This window comes from Cuculus canorus, chromosome 9, assembly GCF_017976375.1.
Source record: "Cuculus canorus isolate bCucCan1 chromosome 9, bCucCan1.pri, whole genome shotgun sequence".
NCBI lineage: Eukaryota > Metazoa > Chordata > Aves > Cuculiformes > Cuculidae > Cuculus > Cuculus canorus.
Window position 1 is genome coordinate 15,216,383 of NC_071409.1, and position 25,786 is coordinate 15,242,168.

The 25,786-nt window shown below is 49.3% G+C and overlaps 2 protein-coding genes across 5 annotated transcripts; one reads left to right on the top strand and one right to left on the bottom strand.

The window, feature by feature from the left end:
- Positions 1 to 129: 129 nt before the first annotated feature.
- On the top strand, positions 130 to 19,125 carry COPS7B (COP9 signalosome subunit 7B). Of its 4 annotated transcripts, XM_054074280.1 has the most exons (9): positions 130 to 254; positions 2,494 to 2,669; positions 3,862 to 3,937; positions 5,462 to 5,550; positions 6,125 to 6,327; positions 7,619 to 7,724; positions 9,178 to 13,956; positions 14,777 to 14,882; positions 15,417 to 19,125. In XM_054074280.1, exons 2-7 carry the CDS (start codon positions 2,508 to 2,510, stop codon positions 9,334 to 9,336), a joined length of 795 nt encoding a protein of 264 aa, XP_053930255.1. In that variant the 5' UTR covers positions 130 to 254; positions 2,494 to 2,507; the 3' UTR covers positions 9,337 to 13,956; positions 14,777 to 14,882; positions 15,417 to 19,125. The 4 variants fall into 4 exon arrangements, with proteins under 4 accessions (XP_053930255.1, XP_053930252.1, XP_053930253.1 ...); XM_054074277.1 differs by having other exon boundaries at positions 9,178 to 15,589; positions 16,973 to 19,125; XM_054074278.1 differs by having other exon boundaries at positions 9,178 to 14,882.
- NPPC (natriuretic peptide C) lies at positions 13,035 to 23,989 on the bottom strand. The gene is made up of 3 exons (XM_054074281.1): positions 23,774 to 23,989; positions 21,564 to 21,843; positions 13,035 to 19,619 (listed from the first exon to the last, which is right to left on the bottom strand). The coding sequence occupies exons 1-2, from the start codon at positions 23,864 to 23,866 to the stop codon at positions 21,577 to 21,579; spliced, it is 360 nt and encodes a 119-aa protein (XP_053930256.1). The 5' UTR covers positions 23,867 to 23,989; the 3' UTR covers positions 13,035 to 19,619; positions 21,564 to 21,576.
- Between the last annotated feature and the right edge of the window lie 1,797 nt (positions 23,990 to 25,786).

Below are 25,786 nucleotides of genomic sequence, written 5' to 3' on the forward strand. Positions count from 1 at the left end.
CAGCCAGCCTCGTCCCCTGCTTTGGGGGACACAGCCCGCCCTGCTCCTGGTCTCTGCCCTCCTCGTCCCCTGCCCCTGGTCACACACCCCCCCCTTCCCACCCCACGGCCGCAGCGCCCCCGCTCGCGGCCGGAACGTTTCGCTCGCTCCGCGCGTTCCGGGGGAAGCGGCGCGAACGGACCCGGCGCCGCCATCATGGCGGGCTGAGCGCGGCGGCAGCGCCGGACCCGCGGGCGGGAGGCCGCGAGCGAGAGGTAACGCCGAGCGGGGAGAGCACCGACCCCCGCCGTTCCCCGGCCCTCCCGCTTTTTCCCCCGCCCCGCTCCCCTTCCGGTCGCCCCGGGCGCGCCGCCCCGCGAGCCCCGAGCGGGGGCCGGAACGCGGTGACTCGGGCCCCGGCCGGTCCCGCCGTGGCTCTGCCCGCGCTGAGCCCCGCAGGTGCCTCGCCGCGGGGAGCAGCCCGGTTCACGTCTGTGTGGGGGCGGCCGTATCGTTCGGGAAGGCTCCGTTAACGTGTTCGGTTCGTGTTTCAGCCCCTCGGTGGGGAGGGGGGGTCGGGGCGGCCCCGGTGGCCCTGGGCTGCAGCAGCAACGCCGCCGTGGGAGCGTCAGCTTAGAAAGAATCGGCTTTCCTTTCTTAGTGAGGCAGGGACAAAGCCTATTGGTCTTCTGTAACCTCACGCGCCAGGGTGCGTTTGGGTTGCCTGTGGCTTGGGAACCACGAGATCTGGATTTCCTTCCCAGCTCAGTCGCTTCATGCACTCCCCTGAGTAAATCTGCTCTCCTCCTTGCCTGTTTCTGTATCTGTGAGCGATTTCCTTATCAGTCTTCTGTAACCTCACACAGTGGGGTGCATTTTGGTAACCTGTGGGGGAGGACAGTGGCTTGGGAGCCATGAGATCTGTATTTCCTTCCCAGCTCAGTCGCTTCATGAGCTTTCCTCAGTAAATTTGCTCTCCTCTGTGCCTCTTTCCGTTGCTCAGCAGTTTCTGTATCAGTCTTCTGTAACCTCACACAGAAGGTGCGTTTGGGTTGCCTGTGGGGGAGGACAGTGGACAGTGGCTTGGGAACGGTGAGATCTGGATTTCATTCCCAACTCAGTTGCTTCATGCACTCTCCTGAGTAAATTCACTCTCCCCTGTGTCTGTTTCCATTCCTGTGAGCAGGGAGATTGGTACTGATGCACCCTCAGGTGTATTGGGAGCCACACTGAGAATTCTTGTGTTGCAGAGACTTCTCAGCGGAAACTGAGGTGCTGTTCAGGCAGGCTGCATGTGTACCTGTGAGGAAAAGGATCCGAATGAGAGTTTACACAGAAACTGAGAAGTTTTTGTGTGGACAGTGCAAAAGAATGCCTGCTCAGGTTGAAACCACATGTACCTGCAGGTGTAATGGAATGGGGTAAAGTATATTTTAGGAATATAATACAGGAAGGTGACTAATACAGGAAGCTGTCTGTGTGGCCTTCACAAGTCTCAATTTGGTTAGACATGGCACAACAGTGTACACGCCTGTGTGACCGTACCACCCCCGCGAGGGCCGATGTGGTCCCAGCGGTGACACAGGATGAGACAGGTGTCTGATTTTCTTCACCAGAGTAAAGTTTATGTGCTAGACTTGAGAGTTATCCAGTAGAAACATAACACAAGCTCCCCCTTATCTGCTACATTCTTTGTTTGGTGTCTGAATAATATGCTTGGGAAGTTTTTTCTTAGTTGTTTGTAAACAAATAACTTATTTTGTTGAACTTGTTAATAAACAGTGTTTTACATTTCAAAAGCAACATGTTGGTGCTTGGAGACAACATGCACACCAGAAATGTCAGGCAGCAGCTGAAGACAAAGACTTCTCTTTACAGAGGCTTAAATAGAGTCTTTGTAGAAGGGGTATTTTTATCGCTTCAGCTTTCCAGAAAACCCAAAACACTTTGACTGTACAATGCAGACTGGTAAGCTGCTTACAGGCCACAGTTCTTTTTGCCTTTTAGGCTAAGAAAGCAGCAGAAATTACACACACTTTGTCAGAAGAAAAGGTACGATGTGCGAGCCTACAGGGTGGATCAATTGTTCACACAGAATTAAGTTAGTTGCTGTTTTGAAGCTGTGTGATGAGGAAGGAGTAAGTCTTAGCTGGCCTCTGATAGATGTAATAATAAACATCTTTGTACTTGGCATTATTTGACAGCATCAATAGAAGGAGAGATCTGAAAACAGCATGGAATTCAAACTCCTTTCCTATTAGCTGGAGTAGATCCTGTTAGGGAACTGACCGGACAGGCTACACAAATTTTGCTTAGATATTGTGTGAATTGCTTTTACTCTCTAGATAAATCAGCATTTGAACCTGCTGTGTTCCTGCTTGCCCTCTGAATGCTGAAGAGAAACCTAGCTGTGCTGGTACCAGTTGTTACGCTGAGCATGCCTTCTGATCCACTAGCAGACAGAACTCAACAGAGGAGAAAGTATGTGTTAATATCGTGTTCTTTTGTTGGCAGATTGAAACCCTAGAATGGCAGGAGAACAGAAACCGTCCTGCAATCTCCTAGAGCAGTTTATTTTACTAGCCAAAGGGACAAGTGGCTCAGCTCTGACTGCTCTTATAAATCAAGTGCTGGAGGCTCCTGGGGTTTATGTCTTCGGAGAGCTGTTGGAATTAACAAATGTACAAGAGGTAAGAGATGAGTTTTATCCTGTGAGGGATCCCCAGAAGTTTTCACAGACAACCTGTGTGTGAAATTTCTGTGCTGGGAAGGGCCTGGTGTCACTTCTCTTGGTTATGAGATGTTTGTGTATGAGAGACTGGTGTTGCTTTTGCCTGTATATTAGATGTTAAAAAATGCCTACAGGAAGCTTTGCTACCTTAATATGCTAAAACCTGGCAGTAGCACAGTAACAATTTTAAGAAGGCACCTAGCCAGCCAACACCAAAAAAAAAATCCCCTTTTACTCCCTCATTGTCTTGGAAAGGATAACTCCAGCGCTCTCCCAAAGTCTTTGTGAACAGATGTCTAGTTCAGGGTATCTAGTATCAGGCCTGGGTGGTAACCAAATCCAAACCGTTTCAAACCAAGGTACAAAGTAAGTTCCAGAGCTTTCACTGCGAATGGCTGGCCAGCACCACGCTGTACTGTGATGAAGGAGTCTGAGTGGAGTATCTCTGCAGCTGTGGTAACATGGCATACAGCAAACCTGACTTTCCAAATAGGCTGTCAGCTATGCCAAAAAATGCTTCTATGGTTATTTAGTATCACATAGCAGGTATGAAGGTTTTTTATCCTGGATATGTGTGCAGCAAGTGGTATTAAAAAAAAACAACTCGGTAAAAATTGCTGCTTGGTGCTGTAGTCATTCCAGTGAAGTGTTTGCGTACAAGAGGAGTGTTACTGCTTTCAAATACACTCAGCCGAAAATGTTCTAGCTTGCATTGCTTTGAAGTTTTGTGGCTCTGCAGGGAAGCTGTCTTAGCTTTCCGAGAGATAGCAAGGATGCTTAACCAACCAACACCATTGCCTGCTTGTTTGTGATGTGACGAGAAGAGCTGGCCCTGTAGGATGTCAGCTGAAGTTGAGTTGCCTTTTTCTTTTACCTCCTAAGGTGCTGCACAAAGTAGTTGACAATGCAAACTATAGTTATGTTCTGGCTTGTAGAAATGGCTGAATCATCCTGACCCTGAAACAGCTGAAATTTGCTGCTGCTCATGAGGCCTTAGAGAGCGTCCAGCTCTAAGATGGGGACATAATTACTTTTCAGGGTACTGCTTGTCCTATGTAGACTTAAAACATTCTCTGGAGAAATTGCCTACCAGTATTGTGTTGGCTGTTAACCATTGTACATTAAATTTCTTTTGTTTTCTTCCCGTCCAGCTTGCTGAAGGGTCTAATGCTGCTTATTTCCAGTTGCTGAACCTGTTTGCATACGGAACGTACCCAGACTATGTAGGTAAGAGACTGCCACCTGGTTGCAGGTTATGAGACTGGGTTGCCCTTCAGAATTGTCAGAGACAGGTCTTTGCTTTCTATGGTACCTGCTGTAGCGTGGCTTCATGAAAGTGTCCAAGAACAGAATTTGCTTGGGAGGAGAAGAGTTGTTCATAGGGGGTCTCTGGGCCATATGTGCTTTTTAATTGCTAAAATGTGGAGGAAGGGCTAGAGATGATGGTGTGTTACTGGCTTAGATTATACTGCAGCGCTGGATTGAATTGGTCTGCAACGCAGTATTCACTGACGTTCACAGGCTGCTCTACCTCTGCAGAGTGCAATTTCAGACATCTGTTTTGAAATTCAGATGACACTACTAGAAGCTTTGGAAAACTTAGACAAAATTGTTCTGCATTATTTATAAAAACCTGTATGGTTTATGGGATAACCTTTTATGCTGTGACGGCATTGCTGAAACAAAATGAAGTATTTCTTAGCTGGAATACAAATCGAAATAATGACTTTTATACAGCTTCAGGAGAACTATGTGTGAATCATCTTACTATCTGTCGGGATGTGCTTTTATCTCTGGTGCTTACGTGCTTCCATTCTGCTACAATTTACTGCTTCCTTTGTGGGTAGCAGCCTAATCCAGACCGTTACAGCGTGTGACAAAAAATTCTGTCATAGTGCTGGCTATCTCTGTGGTGGATGAGCTGTCTGATTCCTGTGAGGAGAAGTGGCATCCGTAAGTGCAAGGACTGGAAATTCCAGAGGCTGTGGAGCAACACGAGCCTCATGAATTTTGTGACTGATGAGAAGATGTGTTTGCTGTGCAGGGGTCTTGTGTCCCAGCATGTGACAGTGCAGTTCATTCTTCCTTTTCTAGTGAAGAAAGAAAGAGAAAGGGGGAAAAATAGTCAAAGTATTGAGCATTGAATGAGGAGGGATGGATGGGAGAACTTGAGTGCCCCTGAAACACTGATTTCCATTAAAGCAGATATTTTAAAGAGTTTCTTTGCATTGGAAAGCTGCCAGTTTCCTTTCTATTTTTAAATATTCATGAAGCACGTGGCTATAATACAATGATAGTGAGGCTGTCTAGATGAATAACTTTTCCTCAGCCTGGTACTTTACACCTTCAGCCCTGAATTCTGAATCTCTCTAGAGAAATAAAACCATCTCTATTTACAACCAGATCAGTAAAGGGGGAAGATTTTATTCTGACAGCTTGTTAATGAAATTACAATGACTTGGTGGTAGAAACAAGGCATTCACTGGCTGTTTTAGCAGAACACCACTTGTGTAATGTGAATTATGTTCTAATTTCAAAATGAGAATTACTAAAGAAGCAGAATGGCCAATTTGTTTTTTAACTTTTCCTGCTCTCCCTGAGTGTGCTAATCTGTCCTCACCAGCACCCATGGTAGCTGAAAGGGTTTGGCCTTTCGGGGTTTAGTGTAGTGTAGCCAGCCTGCAGCTCTGCAGCCTGGATTATATAATTTTTGAAGGAATGTCCTGAATGTTGTCTTTTCAACTTTAACAGCAAACAAAGGTAACCTGCCTGAATTAACAGTGACTCAGAAAAACAAGCTGAAACACCTGACGATTGTAAGCCTGGCTTCCAGAATGAAGGTAATGTCCACTGTGTGTGATGGCAGTTGTCTGTTTGATTCTGCTTTTGAAAATGGGAGAACTCCATAGCCTTGAAGTTGTACGAGTACTCACCAAAAAATCCTATGACTAGGAGGTTACCTGTAATGTACAGTGTTCTCTCATGATGCATTTGGGACATTAACTTAGTGGGCTTCCGTGGATGAGACGTGAGGGTGTCTGAACTGTCATGTAAGGTCAGTAAGGTCTGCAAAACTTTGTATGGCTTCTTTCTCTGATGGAGATGGTGAGTCATTCTTGAAAACACTGACTTGTTCTAGAGAAAACTAAGAAACACTCTTAATTTCTTCTACAATCCTGTTACATTTTTTTTTCCCTCCAGAACATGCTATGCCAAAGCTTCAGGAAGTATTAAAGTTGTGTCAGAATATCATGTAGCCCAGTAGCAGGCGTTTGTTCTGCCATGATCAGTCACTGCTGTACTTGCAGGTTGAAGTGTGGGATACAATAAACATTTGGGTCTTGACCTTCTGAGACTTAGCTGTTTGTTTTGGCTCTGGGACTGTTAACTTATTCTTGGATTTGCTGTTTTTAGTGCATTCCCTATTCTGTGTTGCTGAAGGACCTAGATATGAGGAATCTGAGGGAGTTGGAAGATCTGATCATTGAAGCAGTTTATACAGATATTATCCAGGGGAAGTTGGATCAACGAAACCAGGTGCTAGAGGTGGACTTTTGTATCGGCAGAGACATTCAGAAGAAGGACATCAATAACATTGTCAAAACGCTCCAGGAATGGTGAGGCAGTCTCTCCACTTTTCTTGTTCCTTGTATGTAGCTTGTCCTACTTTTTTTTCTTATTCCTCAAAGTTTCAAGTGCTGGCTCAGTTACACCGTGTTCCATTGATCAGGAGTCTTGTGCTGTAAGGAGGCACTTGAAGGAGCAGTATGTTGGGCAGGTTTTCCAAGATGCCATCTAGGATTCACTTTGTTTATATCAAGCCAAACTATACTAGGTCTTAAGATTCTACTCTCACCGTAGTGTTGATGTGGCAGAACCCTAGTGAGGAGTCAAGAGTCTTTTCAGACAGGTGTGCCAAACTGGACTCATGGTCTTGTGCTGGAAGCTACTCCTCTTTCTGCTGTTACATTTGATAACAAAACCAGAACTGTGTATTATTTTTCATCCTTTTTCACTGTGATGAGAACTGCATGGGCAAATTCTAGGGAATCACAGTTCTTTGCAGAGGACGTCTCCAAGTTTGAAGTATCAGATGCCTTTGTTTGACTTTTCTTTGTTCCTGCAAATGCAGGCTGCATGCAAACCATATTGGGAGTGTGGTACTATCTTTGTACCTTTACCAGGAAGCTGCTTCTCATCTTTTCGTGGGATTCCCTTCCCACCCAGAGAAATTCCCCTGTAGAGTGTGGAGTCTGTGGCAGGTTCTGAGCTGACTGGAAATTGCGTCCTAGTTGCTATCTTAATGAGTGCGTGAAAAATAATTAAACTGCTGTGGAAATACGTTGTCCTGAGGTGAGGGCAGGATTTTACTTCTCTACTCTAACTCCCACAATCCCATCTGAGCGAGAGGGCTCTGCCAGCCTCCAGGACCTTACAGCAGTGTTTGGAAGATAACAATGAACGCACTGCCAATTCCCTTTCTGTCCTCTCCATTGAAGAGTGTTGTGTTGGAGGAATTCTCTTGTCTTTTGAACACTGAACAGGCACGGAGATTCTTCTCAGTCTGACTTTTTTGTGTAATTTTACTTACTTTTAAAAAAATGTGTGACATCCCTGTTTAAACAGTAATTGTGATTGAAAAGGAAGTTGAAAGTGCATTGAACGTGCACTTACTCTTTGATGGGCAGGTAAGAGTAAAATGGACTCTCTAAAGAATGTTGTGAAATACACTTAAGTAAACAGCAAAGCTTTTTCTTGGCAGCTTTTTGTAACTCTTAATCTTTAAGCAGGAAGTTTAAATTTCATAATCTCCTAAACTTGTAGGCAAGTGTGACTTTTCAGATTGCCTAATTGAGCTGCTCCCCAGAGAACTTGTCAGCACTGTTTGACATTGTTTGTGTCTTGCAGGTGTGATGGTTGTGAAGCAGTTCTTTTAGGAATTGAGCAGCAAGTACTTAGAGCCAACCAATACAAAGAGAACCATCATCGAACTCAGCAGCAAGTAGAGATGGAGGTGGGTAGAGAATTACTTCAGACTGCTCTATGCTTTTTGATAATCGTTTATTTACTGAAGAAAATAAGCTTGGTAACACCTGGTAACGGTCATGACTTCTCTGAAGTAAGGCTAGCAGTCATGCAAATCAGATGTGCTGGTTTGGGATAGGAAGAAAACACATCTGCTTCCGTGCGCTAGTAACACCACCATAATCAAATTTGCCCACTCTGAGTGGGTTGGAAAGTTTCTTTTTAATTTTTATAAACTTAGGCTAGGTAGCTGCACTGGCTGTGGTTTCCTGAATGGATTTGTTGGGAAAATGTGCTTTTAAAACAGCTTGGATGCAGTTCTTTTCCTTTTGTACAAGGCAGGCAGGAAGTTAAAAAACAGTTAACTTTTGTTTTAAATCTGAAAGTGTAATTAACAAAAATCTCTCGACTCTCGTTGCTTTTGCAAAAAGTGCCCTCAGCAGCTTCCTTCGGGGTCTTTCTCTTGGGGTGCATTTGAACACCAGAGAGGGCTCTCGGAGGTGCTCTCTCCAGCAGCGTGGCCTGGGAGGGCTCCTGCCCCTGTTGGATTGGCGACTGGGCAGTAGATGGCAGCACGGGCATGCGAGTGCAGCTCCTGCTGATGTGTATTTACTTATGAGAACAAATCTTGGCTAATATAGCTGTAAAGGTGAAAATGTGTCCCGAGACACTTGCTCTGGGTTTATTTCTTGCAGAGTGCTGCATCCTTGCAGGTTTACGTTTGCCTTCTGAAGCAGCTTATGTTTAGCGCCTTGTTTGGCGTTCATAATGCATTTGGTTTGCCAAATGCCTTTGGCCTGGAGTTGGCACACCTGACTCCCAAACTTGTTTTTGTCTGTGAGTTTTTTTTTAAGGTTTGCTCATTGCACATTTATTGTGAGCCCTACAGGGTCCCGGGGCACAGAGTACAGTGCCTGGTGCTATATCGGTCCTTTTTAGCCAGAGTAGCAGAAGCATTACTGCTGCCTCCCACTAAACCAATTTCTGTTCCTGCTTCTAGCAAATACCCGTGGCTCAGACTGCCAGCTAAGCCAAGTGGCATTTTCCTTTCTCAAGTGTTGTCCTAAGTGCAAGTTTGTTTCTTTTGCGGTTTTCTTTGTCCTTCCTGCTTCTGGCCAATGTAACGGTAGGAAGGCAGTAGTAGTTCCCTCCAACCAGGCAGAGCGGTGCAACGATATTGTGCCATTGTCTCTTAGGAAAAAAAAAAATCACTCCAGTTTTTCTGTACTAGATGAAGACTGGAAATATTAACAACTTCGTGTGTAAGTGAGGATGAAACATTACCTTTAATAAATGCAAATGCAGAGCATATTTCTGGTGGGAGAGTTTGTTTTATAATCTCTGCTCTATACTCCAGGGATTTTTCAATATGTTTATGAGCAGAGTTTGTGCTGCAATGGGAGGAAGAAGCAGGTGCTGATTCACTGTCTCTTCTTGGCCAGGTCACAAACATAAAGAAAACATTAAAAGCTACAGCCTCGTCGTCGGCACAGGAGATGGAACAGCAGCTGGTAGAGCGAGAGTGCCCTCCACACACAGAACAAAGGCAGCCCACAAAGAAGATGTCCAAAGTCAAAGGGCTGGTCTCCAGCCGTCACTAGAACATACCATCTAAATGTCATTCAGCTAGGAATGACAAGAGGAGGAGCAAAAAAGGGCCTGCGTCTCCTTTTTCAGTGGATTCTGGGCCAGTCCCCTCTAGGCTGGCAAATAAAAGCCCTGTTTGAATATGGCTCACAGTTAGCAGCACCTGGCTAAGTTACACTGTGCAGCCCCTATTAATTTCCAGGATGTCCCTGTTCTGGTCCTATAAAGAGGGACTTCCTAAGAGAGGAACTAACTGAAAGGGGCAAGAAAAAAAATTATCTGTGGACAGTTTTGCTCCCTCCCAGCCAGTCGCATTGCTGCTTAACCTTGAGGAAGCTGCTGTACTAAATCAGATCTTGGGAAAACTTCTGTAGTCTCAATCCCAGGGTTGAAGTGTGGCTACCAAAGCCAGGCTGGGAGTGAGGAAGCCATCAACAGATCTTTTAATTCCCAGAGGGAGCACAGAAAGGTTTCTAGGCCAGGAACTGCTCTACATGGAAGCCTTCAGCCTTTCCACTACCCCTGTCTATTTTAAACTGGGGTGAAATTCACACTACCTCGCTCTGTGAAGATGAGATCCAGTGCTGGGCTGTTTACTTAATTGTCTGTTTACTGCCCTTACTAAGCCCTTTAATCTCTCACAGATTTAAAGCACTGTTTTGCATCTCAGAGTCATCAATACAATAAGAAGGAAGCAGGCTGCTCTTTCAAGCCTTCTTTCTTGCAGGTGGTTAGGGGCACACTAGAAACTACTGTTCCTTCTGCATGTGATGAGACCTCTCAGAGCTGCTTGTGAGTTGTTTCCCCCATTGATACCTTCAAAGAGAAGGGTAAAGCATTTGCTCTTCCTTGGATGCTAGTGACAGAGGTCGGCAGAAGAGCCCGTTTAGCATCGTGACAGGCTGGTGGCCCAGGACCCACTGGCAGGGGTCGCAGCAGCAGCATCCCCTTGCTGAAGCAATGGACTTGACTAGTCTTTACGAATTTTGAACACTTTCAGGTTGTGTTTTCCTCCCTTTTTTTGTACATTGTTGTGATTCTAAAGCATTTCAGCCTTTGTTATGTGTTTGTTTTTTTGTTTTTTTTTTTAATTTGTTACAGACTAACTTCAGGTGATTTGCACCTAGTTTGGCAAGGTGTTTTTTTTTTTAAGGGGGAGGATGGTGTTAGCATTGAAACAACAATTCACAAAAAGCACATTTTATAAAAAAAAAAAAAGTTAAAATGTGTAAGAGTCTGGAGTCTTGGCTTTGAGTCTGCTTTAGGCTTATAGTCCAACAGTGCTTGTTCGCTTGAGCACTTACTTGATTGTTGATGTTGTGCAGAAGGTCTGACTAATCTCCCTGATGCATCCAGGAGGCAGGGACATGCTCTTCCCATTTTGCCGGTTGATCATCTTTGTCCAAATTTGTGCAGGAAGAGCTGTAGCAAAGCCAGTAGCTGTGCCCAGTGTCCTGAGCCTAAACACCTTTGATGCCTCATTGTGGAAGGCATTTAGTTGCACTTAGTCTTAGGCCAGTCAATTCCTTCCTCTGGGTCTAGCAGAGTACTGCTTTATAGTTTAGCCCTTGCATTTCACTTCATCCTGTAAAGAGAAGGATATTCCGTTAGCAGGCGGGGGAGCTGTTCAGAGGACTGTGACGATGCTCCAGTCCTGCAGCCAGCTGCCACCTGCACTTCTTTGTGCGATGCACGTGCCTTCCTCTTATTGCTACCAGAATTCTTTGACATCTGTGTGTTTTCAGTCCTCGATCACAGGACTTGTACACTTGTGACATGCTAGCCAAAAAAAATTCCTGGTGAAAGATGTTAAGAGAGTAAGCTCAGAGCACAAAGCTGCCCCTGTATCTCAAAAGAACTGTTTCCCAAACAGTGGCGGTACTAGTTTCTGTACTGGCTTCTCCCAGTGTTTAGCTGACAGCTTCTCGAGAGGCGTAGGTGAACTTTCTGTACCCGAGTATAATAGATCTCTGTGATGGGATGGACTGAACCTGTTTCTGGTTTTCTGTGTGGGCAGCTGCAGTGTTCTGGTCATCCAGTTCCTCACTAGACTTGAATAGTGAGGAGAGGTTCTGTGGTCCTAACTGGCTGTTTTCTTTCCTTCCAAATTTTAATATTGGTCCTGCAAAGAGGCTCAAGGAGTACAAATGCCTTTAGAAATTGTTTTAGCTTCTCGTCAAGCCACAGTCTGCTGGGGAAATAGATGTGAAATTGGCATCCCTGGTGTTTATTCCCTGCCAGTTACTGGAGTCACTTTAGTATACCGAAGCTTCTTTAGTGTGTTGGAAGTTTTAGTTTGTTCTCAAAGCCTGGCTGGGGGTGAAGATCTTATTTATACTTCGGTACACATTGCCTTTGATCAGCAAAGAAGCAAGGGAGGAAACAGTGCTTTGAATAAAGAGCTGACCCAAGCTTGACGACGCGAGAGAACTGACAAGGGAATCGGATTTTGGAGGGAACTGAGCTGTCTGCATATTTGGCTTTCTGGTGTGCCAGTGATGTGCTTGGTGCCGCAAAAGAAGGGGGGTGTCTTTGCCTTGAGCCCAGTTTGAGATGAGTCATTAACAAATGACATGCACAAAGTACCTGGGGGAGGCAGACAGCTCTGCAGCAGCTGGTTAATGAATCTGGCTTGAAGGAAAGAGTTAGAAACTATTCCAGGAATGAAGCAGAAGGCATTGCTGTTAACTGGGAAGGATGCAGGAGGTGCTATGGTGTTTGAGAAGGACAACAGATAAGGACTGTTGGCTTGCTCTGTGACTGCTGGGAGGGCAGCAACTCTGGGCAGAGTTGTGTGAGTTAGAGACTGGTGGGGACTGAATTGCAGACAGTTTCAAGTGGGGAGTGCCTGGGGAGCTTAATTGTGCTAAGGGTACAAGAGGGATATGGAAGCAGAGGTGGATTTAATGCAAATTCCCGTGTATTGCATGTGCCTGCTGGAGGCAGCTAGTACAGCTCATCTGAGCACTGCTGGACTCTGCTCCCTCATGTGGGTAGAGCATCCTGCCCTGCTTTATTTTATGGCAGCAATGGGCTGCCCCAGCTTCAGGTCTCTAAAATTGCAGCAGGACAGAGTTTGAGCTATTGAACTTCTGTTTTCCTCCTTCCCCCTGAGGGAGACAAAGTAGATGGAGCTGCCTTCCCTCTGCTCTTCAGGGCTTTATTGTTGAGCTTCATGTTCTGCAGCTCCACTTGTAGTCGTGCTTGTTTAATATGGAATTGAGCACTGAGCTGGAAAATGGAAGAGAGGATCTCAGTTGATTGCAGTGCTGGTAGACTGCCCTAGCCCTAAAGCTGTACCTCGTGCTAACAAATGTCCCTGGCATTCCTGCTGTGATTCAGTTGATACCAGCTAACATCAGGCAATTCTGGAACATGATAAAGCTATGCTGATGTCAGTCCTGTTATAGTAAAAAAGTTTTTGCTCAAAATCCATTGTTCTTTTACTTCCCTCCTCACCTCTGTAGATAAGTTGAATGCTAGCTTAGTCTTCTGTTGAGAGCAGGAGGGAAAACCAATGATGCTGACAGACCTTTCTTTGTTCAGATTTGAGTCCTATCCTGCAACTGATATTGTGCCGGCTTCTGAAATCCCATGGGTGCTTGTGGAGCTGCATGCAAGCTTGCAGGTCTCTTTCCATGGGTTGGGTACCAGAGTAGGACCTGCAGAGCTGCTTTCTGGAGTGAAGGTAGAGAAAGGGAAGCTTTTGTTCCCATAGAAGAGAGTCTTGGTAAGAGATGGCCATTTTCCCACCAGCCCTGCAAAGTGAATTTTGCTGAAGAACTTTCTGTTCCTGGAAAAATGGAAAGTGATACAGAATCCAGTGGATGTTTTTGGTTTTAGTGTTCTGCTTATCATGTGAGGGAAAAATGCATTGGTCTGTACATGGAAAAAGGAGGCAGGGCTTGTTCTTTGCAGGGGATGCAGAAGGGAGAGTGCCATCAACTTTGATAGCTGTATTAGAATGTAACAAATCACGTGGGTAAAAGGGACTTTTCATGAACTTTCAGTTCTGTACAGGTTTGTAGGAGTGTGTCTAACCTGTGTAGAGAGTCTGATTTTGAAAACCGTGTAAAGCCCTCCTTCTCCTGGGGTGAAACAGTCAAAACAAATACATTCCTAGGTGCAGTGGTGCTGCTGTTTTACTTCAGTATCTGAGCCTGTTGTAAACTTTGCAATAGAGATATATAGAATATTCATTACTCTGAATAATGGAGAAATAAAAGAACCCACCTCACAAGTATCCAGACCCAACTATCTACATCCCTGGCACCTGCTCACATACAAAGTTTTCTGTTGGTTCTGCCCCCCAAGTCCTTTATAGCATTTGACCTAATGCAAGGGAACCAAAATGTGAATCTGTCTAGCTTATTTTTGTGTAATCTGACAGTAACCCAAGGGCATCAAGAAAGGTAAACTAAAGTTTAGAGTGATTTCAGTTCCTCCTCGTAACCTCAACCTTGTATTTTTGTTACGGAATTCTAACCTGACAGCCTGATGGAATTTCTCAGTAGAGATTTTAGAAATATGTCATTGTTTCACTCTGCTCTGTGGTGAAGGTCAGTGTCTTTCAGGCACCGTTGACATTTTGCTGGTGTTTCATCAAGTTTGGCCCTGCCACAGAGCTACCAGAGGTAAGTGATTGAAGCTAGAGGTGTGTGCTCTGAGGAGAGGGCGTATTTACTCCTAGCCTGATGAGCTGTACCCTGCTTCTTACTGGCACTGTGGTGGTACCTCCGTCTCTGGTTAGTGAACCAGGCAAAGGGTTAGGCACAGCAGCACTTTGCTCCCTGTCTCTGCACAGGCATGCATGCTTCTTTTTCCCACAGCGTGTAGACCTTGCAGGATGCCCTGGTGTATTTGCTACAGGCTGCAAATTGCCTGAGTGTGATAGTTGTGACCATGGCTTTTTCTTATCAAGAAGACTACACGTTGTGCCCCCCTAGCAAATGAACATGCACACTGGAAGTTCTTAGGTAGTAATAGGGTGCCGTAATGTCGTTTAACAGTCCTGAAATGTGTATTTCCCCGCAGAGCACAGAAGAGTTCATGCCGATAGTCATCGCTTGATATAATTTTGCTAGAACATAGGACACCCTTCCACAGTTCTGGGTCTCCTATAGAAGCTTGTGAATCTCAGTATTATTAGGACATTTTTCAAATGCTCATGCACATGTTATACCCTGTGTTTCCAAAAGAGCTGATTGTGGTGGGTAAGTGAAGCCTTGCGCCATCAGAGATTGTCCTTTTTGTGATTATTTTGAGTTTTTCGAACCATAAGGCCATATCTTTATGTAGTTTGGAAGCAGTGCTGTCTAGCCCTACAGACTCTTCCTGAAGATGCTGTTGATCTCACCAGCCCTGATGTTACTGTCTCATGATCAGCTCAGTCCTAAGGCTGCCTTGTGCAGATGCAATAAGTAATGTCTTGGTGTTTCATTGTCACCTTCGCAGCTGTTAGAGAGCACCAGTTCCTACAAGATCACCTGCCAGCTGTGATGCTATTCCTTTTACATCATGACTGTGAGATGACACCTTTCCTTGCTGGCAGACAAGCCAGGTGGGTAGGCATTGCTCCTCAGAGCTGTTCTGCATCTAGGGAGGCGCAGTCTGTTGCCTGGTTTAGCGTAATGGAAATCAAGGACAAGGACAGTGTTAGAAATAAGTGGCAAAGCACAGAACTGTGTCCTATTCCAGCTCTGCTACAGCTGCACAAAGTAACCTTGGGCAAATCAGCTGCTCCACAGCCGCATTTCCCAGGACAGCTTCTCTCTTACGTGCTGACTTTGTGACAGAGCTTTGTAAAGTGCTTTTGTCTTCTGGCTGGGCAGAGCTTCGTTGCTGATGGAACTGAAGAAGATGCATGTGTATGGGAGGGGGCAATCTTTAAAGCCTTTTAAGCTTTTCTACAAGTCATCTTCCATGTACTGTACCCTTCTTTTCCCCTGATGCAAATAAGGTAGTCCACCGTGGGAATATCAGCCTGGAGTATTATGGGTAATTTGCCAGGTTAATTATGGAGGGGGCAGAAAAAATAGCCTGTGACGTATTCAACAATATCAAAGGGATGCTATCTAATGATTTTTCCTATTAGCTCCTTTCCCAGCCTGCCAGAGTCACGGCAGAAGTGTTATTTACAAAGGCGGTTTGCAACTCATTACCCTGGATTCTCACTGTAGTTCAGCTGCAGAGAGCGTGGGCTTTTGCTGTGTGCCCCAACCTAATGAATTGCCTGATTCGGTTAGTGCTGCCATCTCTTCTGACAAGGTTAGTTGCTGACTGACGAGAAGGGGCCCAAATTCAATTCCCTTCTTGTTTTCAACTCGCCCTTGTGTCAAACGCAGGCTCCCTCTGGAAGATGCCCTGTGATCCCTTCCCTTTGTTTTTCTGCGCTCTGAGGGAAGCAGCCCATGCTTGCAGAAGTCCTAGAGCAAGTGGCAGAGGCATGTGTGCTGCTGCATCCAGCAGTCCCTGCTTAATGCCTCTAGTCCTTTTCCAGCTGGAAAATTCCACTACTCTCCTGCTCTGGGGCTCTGTGCTTTTCTTTCTCTCCATTGGTTTGGGATTTGGTGTCACTGGAGCTGGGTGTTGTAACCCTTCAGCAAGAAACACCTTGGAAAAGTTGTATTAAGGGTACCAGGGAAGAACATGTGATGTGGATGGGGGGAACAGAACTGATTTCCCACAACTGTGTCCCTGTTATGGGAGCTCCAAGATCTGCTCTGCCCTGTTTGGGCTTTGCAAGGCACTTGTACAACAGTGCTGGAGAAAACTCTTGTCCTTTTTCACTAGAGAGCAATGTGCTTTTTCAGGCTGGGCCTATGGCTCATCTTATGCTAGGAATAGCTCTTGGAGAGGGGAAATGAAGGCTGCTCCTATGTCATGTCACAAGCATTCCCACTTGGAAGCTGAATGTGACTCCTACTCATTCAGTGGGTAGAGCAGGAAATGCTTAGGTCCCGTAGGTGCTAGTTTGGCCTGAATGTGGGCAGAGGAGCCTGGGACACACCCCCTCACTTCCAGGTGTGTGTATACACCTCTGTGAAATGCTGTTCTCCTAATCCACTGTTGAGACATCAGATGCCACCTCCTTCGAAGGCTGCAGCTTGCATCTAGGACAGCTCTTGCTGTTCAGTTATGCCGTCTCCAGGCTGGGATGTGGCAAAGGAGTTTTCCAGTGTTGGGCCTGGATCCTTTTACTGGATGTCACAAGGGTTTGACCTAGCTGGCCCACAAGGGAGGCAGTGATGCGAGATCAATTTGTTTTCCTCTGCACGTGAGGCCTTCTCCCCTCTTAATTAGATTCCTGTGGCCCCTCTCTTTCCTGCTGGCCTTGTTTCCTACTGAGCCCCTGTCAGGGAAACCCAACTGTGGCTTTATCAGGTGCTCGCTGTGCTCTAATGAGCTGTTTCCATTTCCCATTCTGGCCTGTCTGACGAACCGAGGAAGGTGCTTGTCAGCGCTTTGAAAACTGACCTCTGCTCGCAATGCCACTCTGCCCATCAGACCCACTGGTCTGGCTGTGCCATGTGGGTGCTAGAGTTGAGTGGATCTGAAAGTTTTCCCAAGTGCTCTTTCACCCTCAGTGCTGCCTTCTCTCTTGCACATGCACTCTCACCCTCACGTGGGCATGATGTTTCTGTCCCACAGGTGGGAAACCAGCATGCTGAGGAACAGGGTGACTTATCCCTGTCAGAGCAGAAGCAGCAAAGCAAGGAGACAAGCTGTTACCACTTCCCTCTGCACAGGGAGCCCTCGCTCCAGTCGTTGTCCTTCTGCCAAACCGGTGTCCTTTTGCAATGAAACTTTGTCCTTTTCCTTGGACTTGCTCTTTTCCATAAAGCCTGGTGGATGGAAGGAACCTGTGCTTTTCCCCTCAGACTACACTGCAGAGGAGGAACAGAAATCAAGACCATGCGCATCCTCAGACTGTGATCTCTGAGATCTCCTCTGACCTGAGCTCGTGTTGTGCCTCACATAAGTTGTCAAATTTGGGGGACTGAATTCCTGAGACAGTTCCTCCTGCTCTGTTGAGGAGAAGCTCCCTGTCATCTAGCAGATGGTTTCATTCCAGCTCTGGTTTTGCAGCAAGAAGCCAAAGCTGGAAGGGGAATTGGCCCCACTTTAGTCGCAGCCTGGCACTCTGTGGTCACTACTCTGGCTTCATGCTCAAGGACCAGGACCCTGAGGAGGATCTGAAGAACTATCTCTTTACACTGCTGTTCAGACCTGTGCAAGATCTGGACAGTAAATGATTCTTTATTGTCCCTTAGGTTTGCTGGGTGACAGTGGACAGTCCCCTCTGATGGACATCTCTTTAGGAGCTCCTGGCACAGCCCCTCCTTCCCTCTAAAGATGTGTGGAGCCAGTAGGGTGGCCTTCACAAGTGTTGTGTTTGTCTTACAGAGCCCTGACGGTGGTTGCCATTACCTAGGGACATTTCTGGAGGGCTTTGGCTTACCCCGAGGCAGTGCACAAGCTGCCACCTGCCCGTCCTGCCTCCCTCCCAGGGTCTTGATTTTGTTCCCCATAGGCAACTTCTTACGTGGTCTGTCAGCTGCTGCTCCCCATCCAGGTGGACTCTGGGCACCACAAGGTGGGTACCTGTCTCTGACGGAAACCTTACTCATACAAAGCTAGAAACGTCACATGCGCGCTCCTAACCTGATGATTTAGCTTTTGGGTGCCTGGATCCTCTTGTTCTGTGAGCCTAATGTTCTCTAACAGTTGGGGAGAATCTGGCTGGAGGTTTCTATGGTTTCCTGGTGGTTGCTAAGCAAAAGGATCTCTTAGCCTCTAGGTCTTGGTGACTTTCTTTTTGCCCTGTCCTAGGCACTGGAGCCCAGCAGAACATAATGCTCGTTGTTTCCCAGCCCACTACAATGGTCAGGGCGTAATTTGTGACTCCTGTCACGGCTGGGCTGGGCGCCTGCCACTCTTTTTTTCTAAGGCCTCTTTGAAGAGTGAGACCAAAGAACCTTCATGCTGAAGTTTGTGTGTTTGCTGCACTCCCCGCCCCCTTCCTTGCTGTTTCCTTTAGAGCTCCGAGTCGTTTTAACAATTTATTTCATGCACTTTACATAGCAAGAAGCTGTAGCAACAGCGGTGTCCGTGAATCCTTACCAGGCAGCCCTCGGTATATTTTGGTCTGTCCGTGTATTGTCCCAGGCACAATTAAATAAATCTCTGCTGGAGGAAGGGACTTTACAGCTTAGCAGCGAAGGCCTGGTGAGTGAGAATATCAAGAAGATACTTAGTGAGCTGCTGGATCCTCAAACAACAGCAATTCCGACATAAAGCTCTGTTCCCACTAACGCAGCCAGGGGCCAGATCCAGCGCGGTCTCTTTGTTGCTGTCAGCAGGGAACGCATCTCTGTACGGTGCCCAGTGATAAAGCTATAGTTATGGGATGAAATTTGGACCCAAACCCACAGCCTGGAAGCGGTTAAAAGTGGCCTAGGCCAAACGCTGCTCTTGTTGCGCTGCTATCAATGCGAGTCTAGGCTGTTGAACATGATAGGCTTATTTCCATGGGTGCCATTCCAATCTGGGTGATGGATGAGTTGCCCAAGGCCGCATGCTGTCCCAGGGAGTTCAGTCGAGTCCCTCAGAGGCTTGCAGCTGCGTGCAGCACCAGGCAGGATTCGGTCCATAGGAGCATCACAGGATTGGGAGGCACAAGTTTACTTTTGCATATGGGATCAAAGCTTGAAATATCAGCCGGCCTTTCTCTTGCTCCTGACTTTTCTAAAACATCTGAACAAGTTCTTCTTTAACTCTGTTACAACCAGTCAATCTGACATTTAATTGTACGTGAATTTGATAAATAAAGACAGGTTACAAAATGCCACACGGAATGATTTTTTTTTTTTTAAGTTTTTCAACTACTTAGGACAAAAAATGTTACAATGCTTGACTTTTCGTTTAGTTACATAAATAATTTCTTTATAAATATCTCTTTATAAACAATATATAAATAGCTTTACAACATAAATACATTTATGCATGACATGAATTTACAAACAGCAACATTATACAGCTGGCTTCATCAGTCTCTTGGAAAAGCACTGTCCCTTGTCTTGGTGAGTGTTTGTATATATAATATATATAAGATAGAGAGCACTTTTTTAAAAATAACAAAACCAACACAGCTGGTGCCATGACTCCTCGTACCAAAAAGAAAAACACAGCCACATCTTTTGTCCGTTCCGGGGAGGGTCTCTGCTCTTCTAGGCGTTGCCTGGGGGATGGCCGTGCCTGGCCACGGTAGGAGAAAATGGACTACGGATTCAAAGCCCTGTGAAGAACGAGAACAAAGTGCCTGTTAGTACTTGCCATACAACACCTCTTACCCATCCCAAGCAGAAACCTCTGCAAAATAATCCTGGCGTGGGCCCATGGGATGCTGAAGTCAGCGGAAGCCCTCCCTGAGCTTTTTGCTGATGCTAAAGCAAGGAAACAGCTCGTCCTTTGCTTTCTGGCTAATTTAATGTTTAGGGGAGAGGCTGAGGGTGCCAGGATGGGTGAAAGCTGGCTGCACAGCATTGTGTATGCTTCTCAGAACCCTCAGCTGGACAATTACTCGGGAATACTGAGGAGCTATGACATGAGGGAGCAGAGGACCAACACCCATCCCTCGTGGCAGGGCCATGGAGAGTGTTGGTGTCCTGTGGGCACTACTGGGCCCTGATCTTCCCGTTGCTCTGCAGAGCAGTAGGATGCCTGGATCTGGTCCCCTCTGTGCCTGATGATGTTACTGCAGGGCCAAGGCATGTCCCTTGGAGTGGGGCAGGACTGTGCTGTGGGGAGAAGAATGGCCTGGGCTGCAGCAGGTGAGCGCTTCTCCCGGTGTGAGTTCAGCTGCGTGGGACTGGCTGGCAGGGACCAGGCAGGAGTGGTGCCATGCTCGCCTCAGCACCCTTGAGAGCTGGCAAGGGAGGAGCTGCTGTGCCTCTCCCAGGCCAATCACTGCGGGGAAGTGATGTTTCTTTTGCCCATCTGTTCCTAAGCACAAAGGCCACAGACTGCTGTGGGAAAACCTCCTGGCTTCCTGCAACTTGCTTGGATGGAAAGCCCGAGTTAGGAAAGTGCTGCTCTTGCCTGTCACCACAACAAGGAGACACCTGGGGAACTTGTGTATTGTTTTCCCTTAAACTGCTTACAGGAAAGCTGGGGAAGGGCTCTCCATCAGGAATTGCAGTGATAGGACGAGAGGTAATGGCTTTAAGCTGAAAGAGGGGAGATTTAGATGAGATATTAGGTAGAAACGTTTTACTGTGAGGGTGGTGAGGCACTGGCACAGGTTAACCAGAGAAGTTATGAAAGTCCCATCCCTGGAAGTGTCCCAGGTTGGATGGGACTTTGAGCAACCTGAGCCAGTAGGAGATGTCCCTGGCCATGGCAAGGGGGTTGGAACTCAGTGAGCTTTAAGGTCCCTTCCAACCCAAATCTATGATTCTATGAAATAAAAAAAATGGGAGCATGGCAGAGGCAAGTGCCTTGCTAATCCTACCCCACAGACTGTGATTTTACGATGAACACACCTATGGATCACGTGCATCTGTTGGGCGCAGTGTGCTCTGAGAAACTGGGAACATATGGCTGCATTGCAGCTCCTTCTGCAGCCTCCCTGGAGCCTGTGGGTCCAGATTATGCAGAAAGGCAAATCTTGCCTGAGCTGCTGTGACATTCTGATGGGATGCAGAACTGGGCAAGTCAGTGGGGGCATTGTTGGAAGGATGGGGTACAAATAAAAACAAGGTTGGGGTCCTCCTCTTGACCCACCATCAGCACGGGACTGTGCAGCTGGCTCAGCCCCCTGCAGCCCTGTCTGCGGGCATCTCCCTTGGGGTGCAGCACATCCTCCCCATCCTGCCAAATTAAACCCAACTTTGAGGTCCTCCTCTTGACCCAACAGTGGCACGGGACTGTGCACTCAGCCCCTTGCATCCCTGTTCGTGACATCTCCCCTACATCTTTGCCTGTGGCACCCCACTTGCATCCCTATGTGGCACCTCTCCTGCATCCCTGCCTGTGGCACCTCCCCTGCATCGCTATGTGGCATCTCTCCTGCATCCCTGCTCGTGGTGTCTCCCCTGCATCCTTCCCCGTGGCATCCCCCCTGCATCCCTGCCTTTGGCATCTCTCCTGCATTCACTCCCCATGGCATCTCCCCTGCATCCCTCCCCGTGCCACCCCCCCTGCATCGCTGCCCGCGGCACCTCCCCGCCCCGGCACTCACCGCCAGGGGTCCCTCAGCATCCCAGCCCGCTCATGGCGCCGATACGGTCCAGCTTGAGCCCGAAGCAGCCCTTGCCCAGGCCCTTCTTGTGGAGGCCCTTGTGGCGGCGGCCCGGCGGGTCCTGCAGCAGCCGCGCCCAGCCCGCCCGCGCCCGCACCTCGCCCCGCGCCTCCCGCGCCTCCCGCGGGCCGGGGCCGCCGCTCCGCTCCTTCTCCCGCTCCTTCTCCCGCTCCGGCGCCGCCTCGGGCGGGCCCGCCGCCGCCGCCGAGCCGCGGGATGCCTGCGGGGAACGGAGAGGGTCAGAGCGCCGCCGGCACCGGGGCCCCCCGGCACCCCCCAGCAGGGCTGGGGGCTCCCAGGGCAGACCTCCTTCCCAAATCCATGTCCCATCCTCGTGGATCTGTGTCCAGGGCAGCCTCCTTTCCCAACTCTATGTCCCATCACTTTGGAACTGTGCCCAGGACATCCCCTCTCTCCCCAATCTATGCCCCATCACCATGGAACTGTGCCCAGGACATCTCCCCTCTCCCAAATCTATGTCCCATCATCATGTAACTGTGTCCAGGGCAGCTCCCCTGCATCAGGTTTGGAACCCCTCCAGAAGGTCCCACAGACCCACCCACCCTCAGCAATCTCCCCATCACCATGGAACCGTGTGCAAGGCATCCTCCCCCCTCTCCCAAATCCATGACCCATCACCATGGAACTGTGCCCAGGGCAGCCGTCACATTCTAAATCCGTTTCCCATCACTGTGGAACTGTGCCCAGGGCAGCGCCCCCCCACCCCCCCATCAGGTTTGGGAACTCCCTGGTGGGAACCCAGAGACACCCCCCTCCCCCCCCCAGCAATTCCCCCACCACCGTGGGGCTGTGCCCAGGACATCCTCCCCTCTTCCCAAACCCCTGCTCCCTACCCTCAGCTCAGAGCATCCCCCCACTCCACTATGATGCCTTCTTGTCCCACCTCTCCCAGCACTGTCCCGGTCACTGCATGCTCCTCCCTGCCTGGGGTCACTCTACCCCACAAAAAAGGGGCTGATTGTGCTGCACCCCCCAGCTGTGATGCTGCACCCCCCAGTAACCCGAAGGGGCTTGAAAGCTGGCAGGGGAATGCAGTGATCCCTTTGGGGTTCCCCTGTTCTTCTGTCCCCGAAGTAATCTGAAGGGGCTTGAAAGCTGGCAGGGGAACATGGTGATCTCTTTGGGGCTCCCCTGCCAGCTTTCAAGCCCCTTTGGATTATTGGGTTGTGTGTTCCCGTCCCCCAGCCCGGCTCCGTGGGTCTCACACTACTTTGAGCAGCCCTCTCATTTCACCCCTGCCTTACAGAGTTTCCTCAACAGCAGCGGCAAGATCAAAGCTCCCCCTCTCTGTTGTTCTCCCCCTTGCTCCCCAGGGAATGGTCTCTGGGTCCTCCTACTCTTTCAGTTCTGACCCACAATATGGGGGCACACCCCCTTCATTACTGCCTCCCCCATCTCCTAGTCCTCACGTCTCTCTCCCTCCTCAGGGCTGCTGCCTACCAAGCCCTGGAGTTGCTCACCCCCATCCATGTCCCCGACGACCCCTGTACCTTTCCCTGCAGCCTGCACCCCAGCTCCTTACAGGGACACTCCCAGCACTGTCCCACCACTGTCCTGGGACACACCTCAGTCTCCGTCCCTGTGCCCAGACCTCGGGGCAGTGCCACCCAGTGTTGGTGGCCTCCGGTGCATCCCTCCTCCTCAGCATCACGGGACACTCAGTTCTCCCTGGGGCACCACCATTCCATTTGGGGCTCCTCCTCTCTTGGGGATGCCCCGGGTGCCCCTGCCTGGCCTGTGTGGACAGGGCTACTTGGTGGACTCTAGCCTGACACCCTGGGTGCCGTGCACCTGCTGCCCACCCTGCTCCGGGTCTGCTCCCCTGTCTCAGTGCCCGGCACAGAGGGCAGCCTTGGGGTGACCCCGCGGAGCGGACTGCCACTCTGCCGAACCCCAGTCCTGCAGAGCATGGGGCACACAGTGTCCTCTCCAGCGCCTGATTTAGGGCTGAGATCCCCAGGACATGCACGCCTGGGACAAGCTGGAGAATCTGGGGACCCCTTAGCGCCCAAAAAGCCCATTGCAAAGGAGGACCCCACTCTGCCAACCCAAAGTCACCCCTCTGTGCCCTTAGGTCCCTCAGAGGGATGGGGAGAGGAGGGGGAGCCGGGGGGGAAATCCAGCCCTACCTTCTGTGGGAGCTGAGATGCCGGCTTCGCCTCCAGTCTGACGCAGAGCAGAGCAAGTAAGAGTCCACCAGCCAGCAAGGGTGAGATCTGCATCCTGCGAGGCTGAGCAGAGAGGAGCCGGAGAAGCGGGGAGCCAAGGGGAGCCCCGGGGAGAGGCTGGGACTGATAGCAGTCAAAGTTCAGAGCGGAGCCCCGAGGTCCCTCCTGCCGCCTGCGAAGTGCCGAGCTAGTGAACTTGGGCTTTCTGCTTCATTCATTTTATAACCCAACCTGCTCGGTGATGTCATCTAAACAACCAGGTCCAACCCGGCCTCCCACTCCACAATAGCAGGAATTTTAAGGGGGAGGGGGGGGTCCCCTCTTCCCTGGCAGGAACAAATGACACATCAGCCCAAGGCAACGGGCTCAGGGAGTTGGAGAAAAGAAAGGGAAAGTAGGGGGCAGTTGGCTTCCTGCCTTCCCCCCTGAAGCCATCCCCGGACCCCCCTGCAGGGTCTCTGCCCTCCCCTTGCCACAGCCACTCCACTCCTCCTCATCTCCCCAGTGACCCCCGTGGAAGAACACGGGATAGCCTGGGCTGTCACAGGCTGCAGGGGGTCCTGAGGGAGGAGGGTTAAGCCCAAAAGACAGGAATGAGCACAAAAACCACTTTTTTTTTTCTTCTCCCTTTCACATCCAGGATTAAATCAGAACCTATTTGTCCCCCATCTTCTTTCCCAGGTCCCTGCTTGGCTGAGGGGAGGTACACTGCCTTCCCTGGCAGGGACACTGGGGACACAGGAGGATGCAAGGGGCTGTGGTTCTGCTTGAGGTACCCAGGTGGGTCTCTCAGCTTGCTTGGGGGTATCTGCTCCCTCCACTCTCCTCAGGGGGCTGGATAGTGACCCTGATCCTGGAGATGGGTCTTTTCACACACTCTGGGGATATCCTCTGTGGACACAGTCAGTGTCACAGGTTACCTGCTGGGGACAGAACCCTAAGGTTTGACCCATCATGGGACTGTGCAGCCTCGCCTCCTCCTACCTGCTCTTGGAGCTGGAGGGTGCAGGAGAGGGATGTGAACCCAGGATTAACCTCAGTGGCTTGCAAGGACTCTGGGGACAAAGTGGATGCTCCTCCCTGCACTCACCCTTCCCCTTCAACAACTGGGAGGGCAGGATTTGTGCAGCTGCTGCTGGTGTGTCTGGCACCGGGCAGTTCAGGGGCTCAGGTTTCTTTTTGCTGATGGAACTGGTCACCATCCTTGGCATGGGGTGGATGCTTTTAATGTGATCGAGCCAGAGGAAAGACCCTCCCCCTTTGCAGAAGCATGCAGGTTAGCTTGCACCAAGCTGGATCTGCACCCTAAATCCCTTCCCTGGGATCAGGGACATGATCTCTGCTCTTCCCTCTCTCCCCGGGATCAGCTCCAGGCTGGTCCCTTCCTCCTGCTCCTTTTCTTGGTCTTTCTGGGCTCTGCTGCTCCTGAAACCCCTGGGGAGCTGCCCCTGCTCCGGGGCTGTGTCTTTGGGGGTCTGTAGTTTCTCTGCTTGGGAGCAGGGAGATGTTTCCTCCTCCACAGCCCGGGCTACTGGGCACGGGACACTTCAAAGGAGATTGACTTTTCAGCTCCATGTGAACGGGAGCTGGAAGAAGGTCTCGGTGGTTTTTCCATCGTGCCTGCCAGGTGGAGACAACTTGGACTTCTCGGAGTGTAAGGTTGTGCTTGGGCATTTGTCTGCGTGCAGGCAGAAGGAGGCGATGGAGTTGGGATTAGAGCCGACCCTGGGTGCCAGGAAGCTGTGGGTGCAGGCGAGGAGCAGAGAGAGGCCCCTTCTCTCGGGGTTCAGCCCTTGTCCCCTTTGAAGCATGCTGAGTTGGGACATGCAGCCTCTCTAGGGTGTGAGGAGAGGGGGGGCTCTACAGCCCTACTCCCTTCAGCAGGGCTAGTGCAGGGGAGAGGGGAGCAGCAGGCAGCTGAGCCCTGGGTCTCCACAGCCTGGGGCTGTTGGGGTGCCCAACATGGCACGGCAG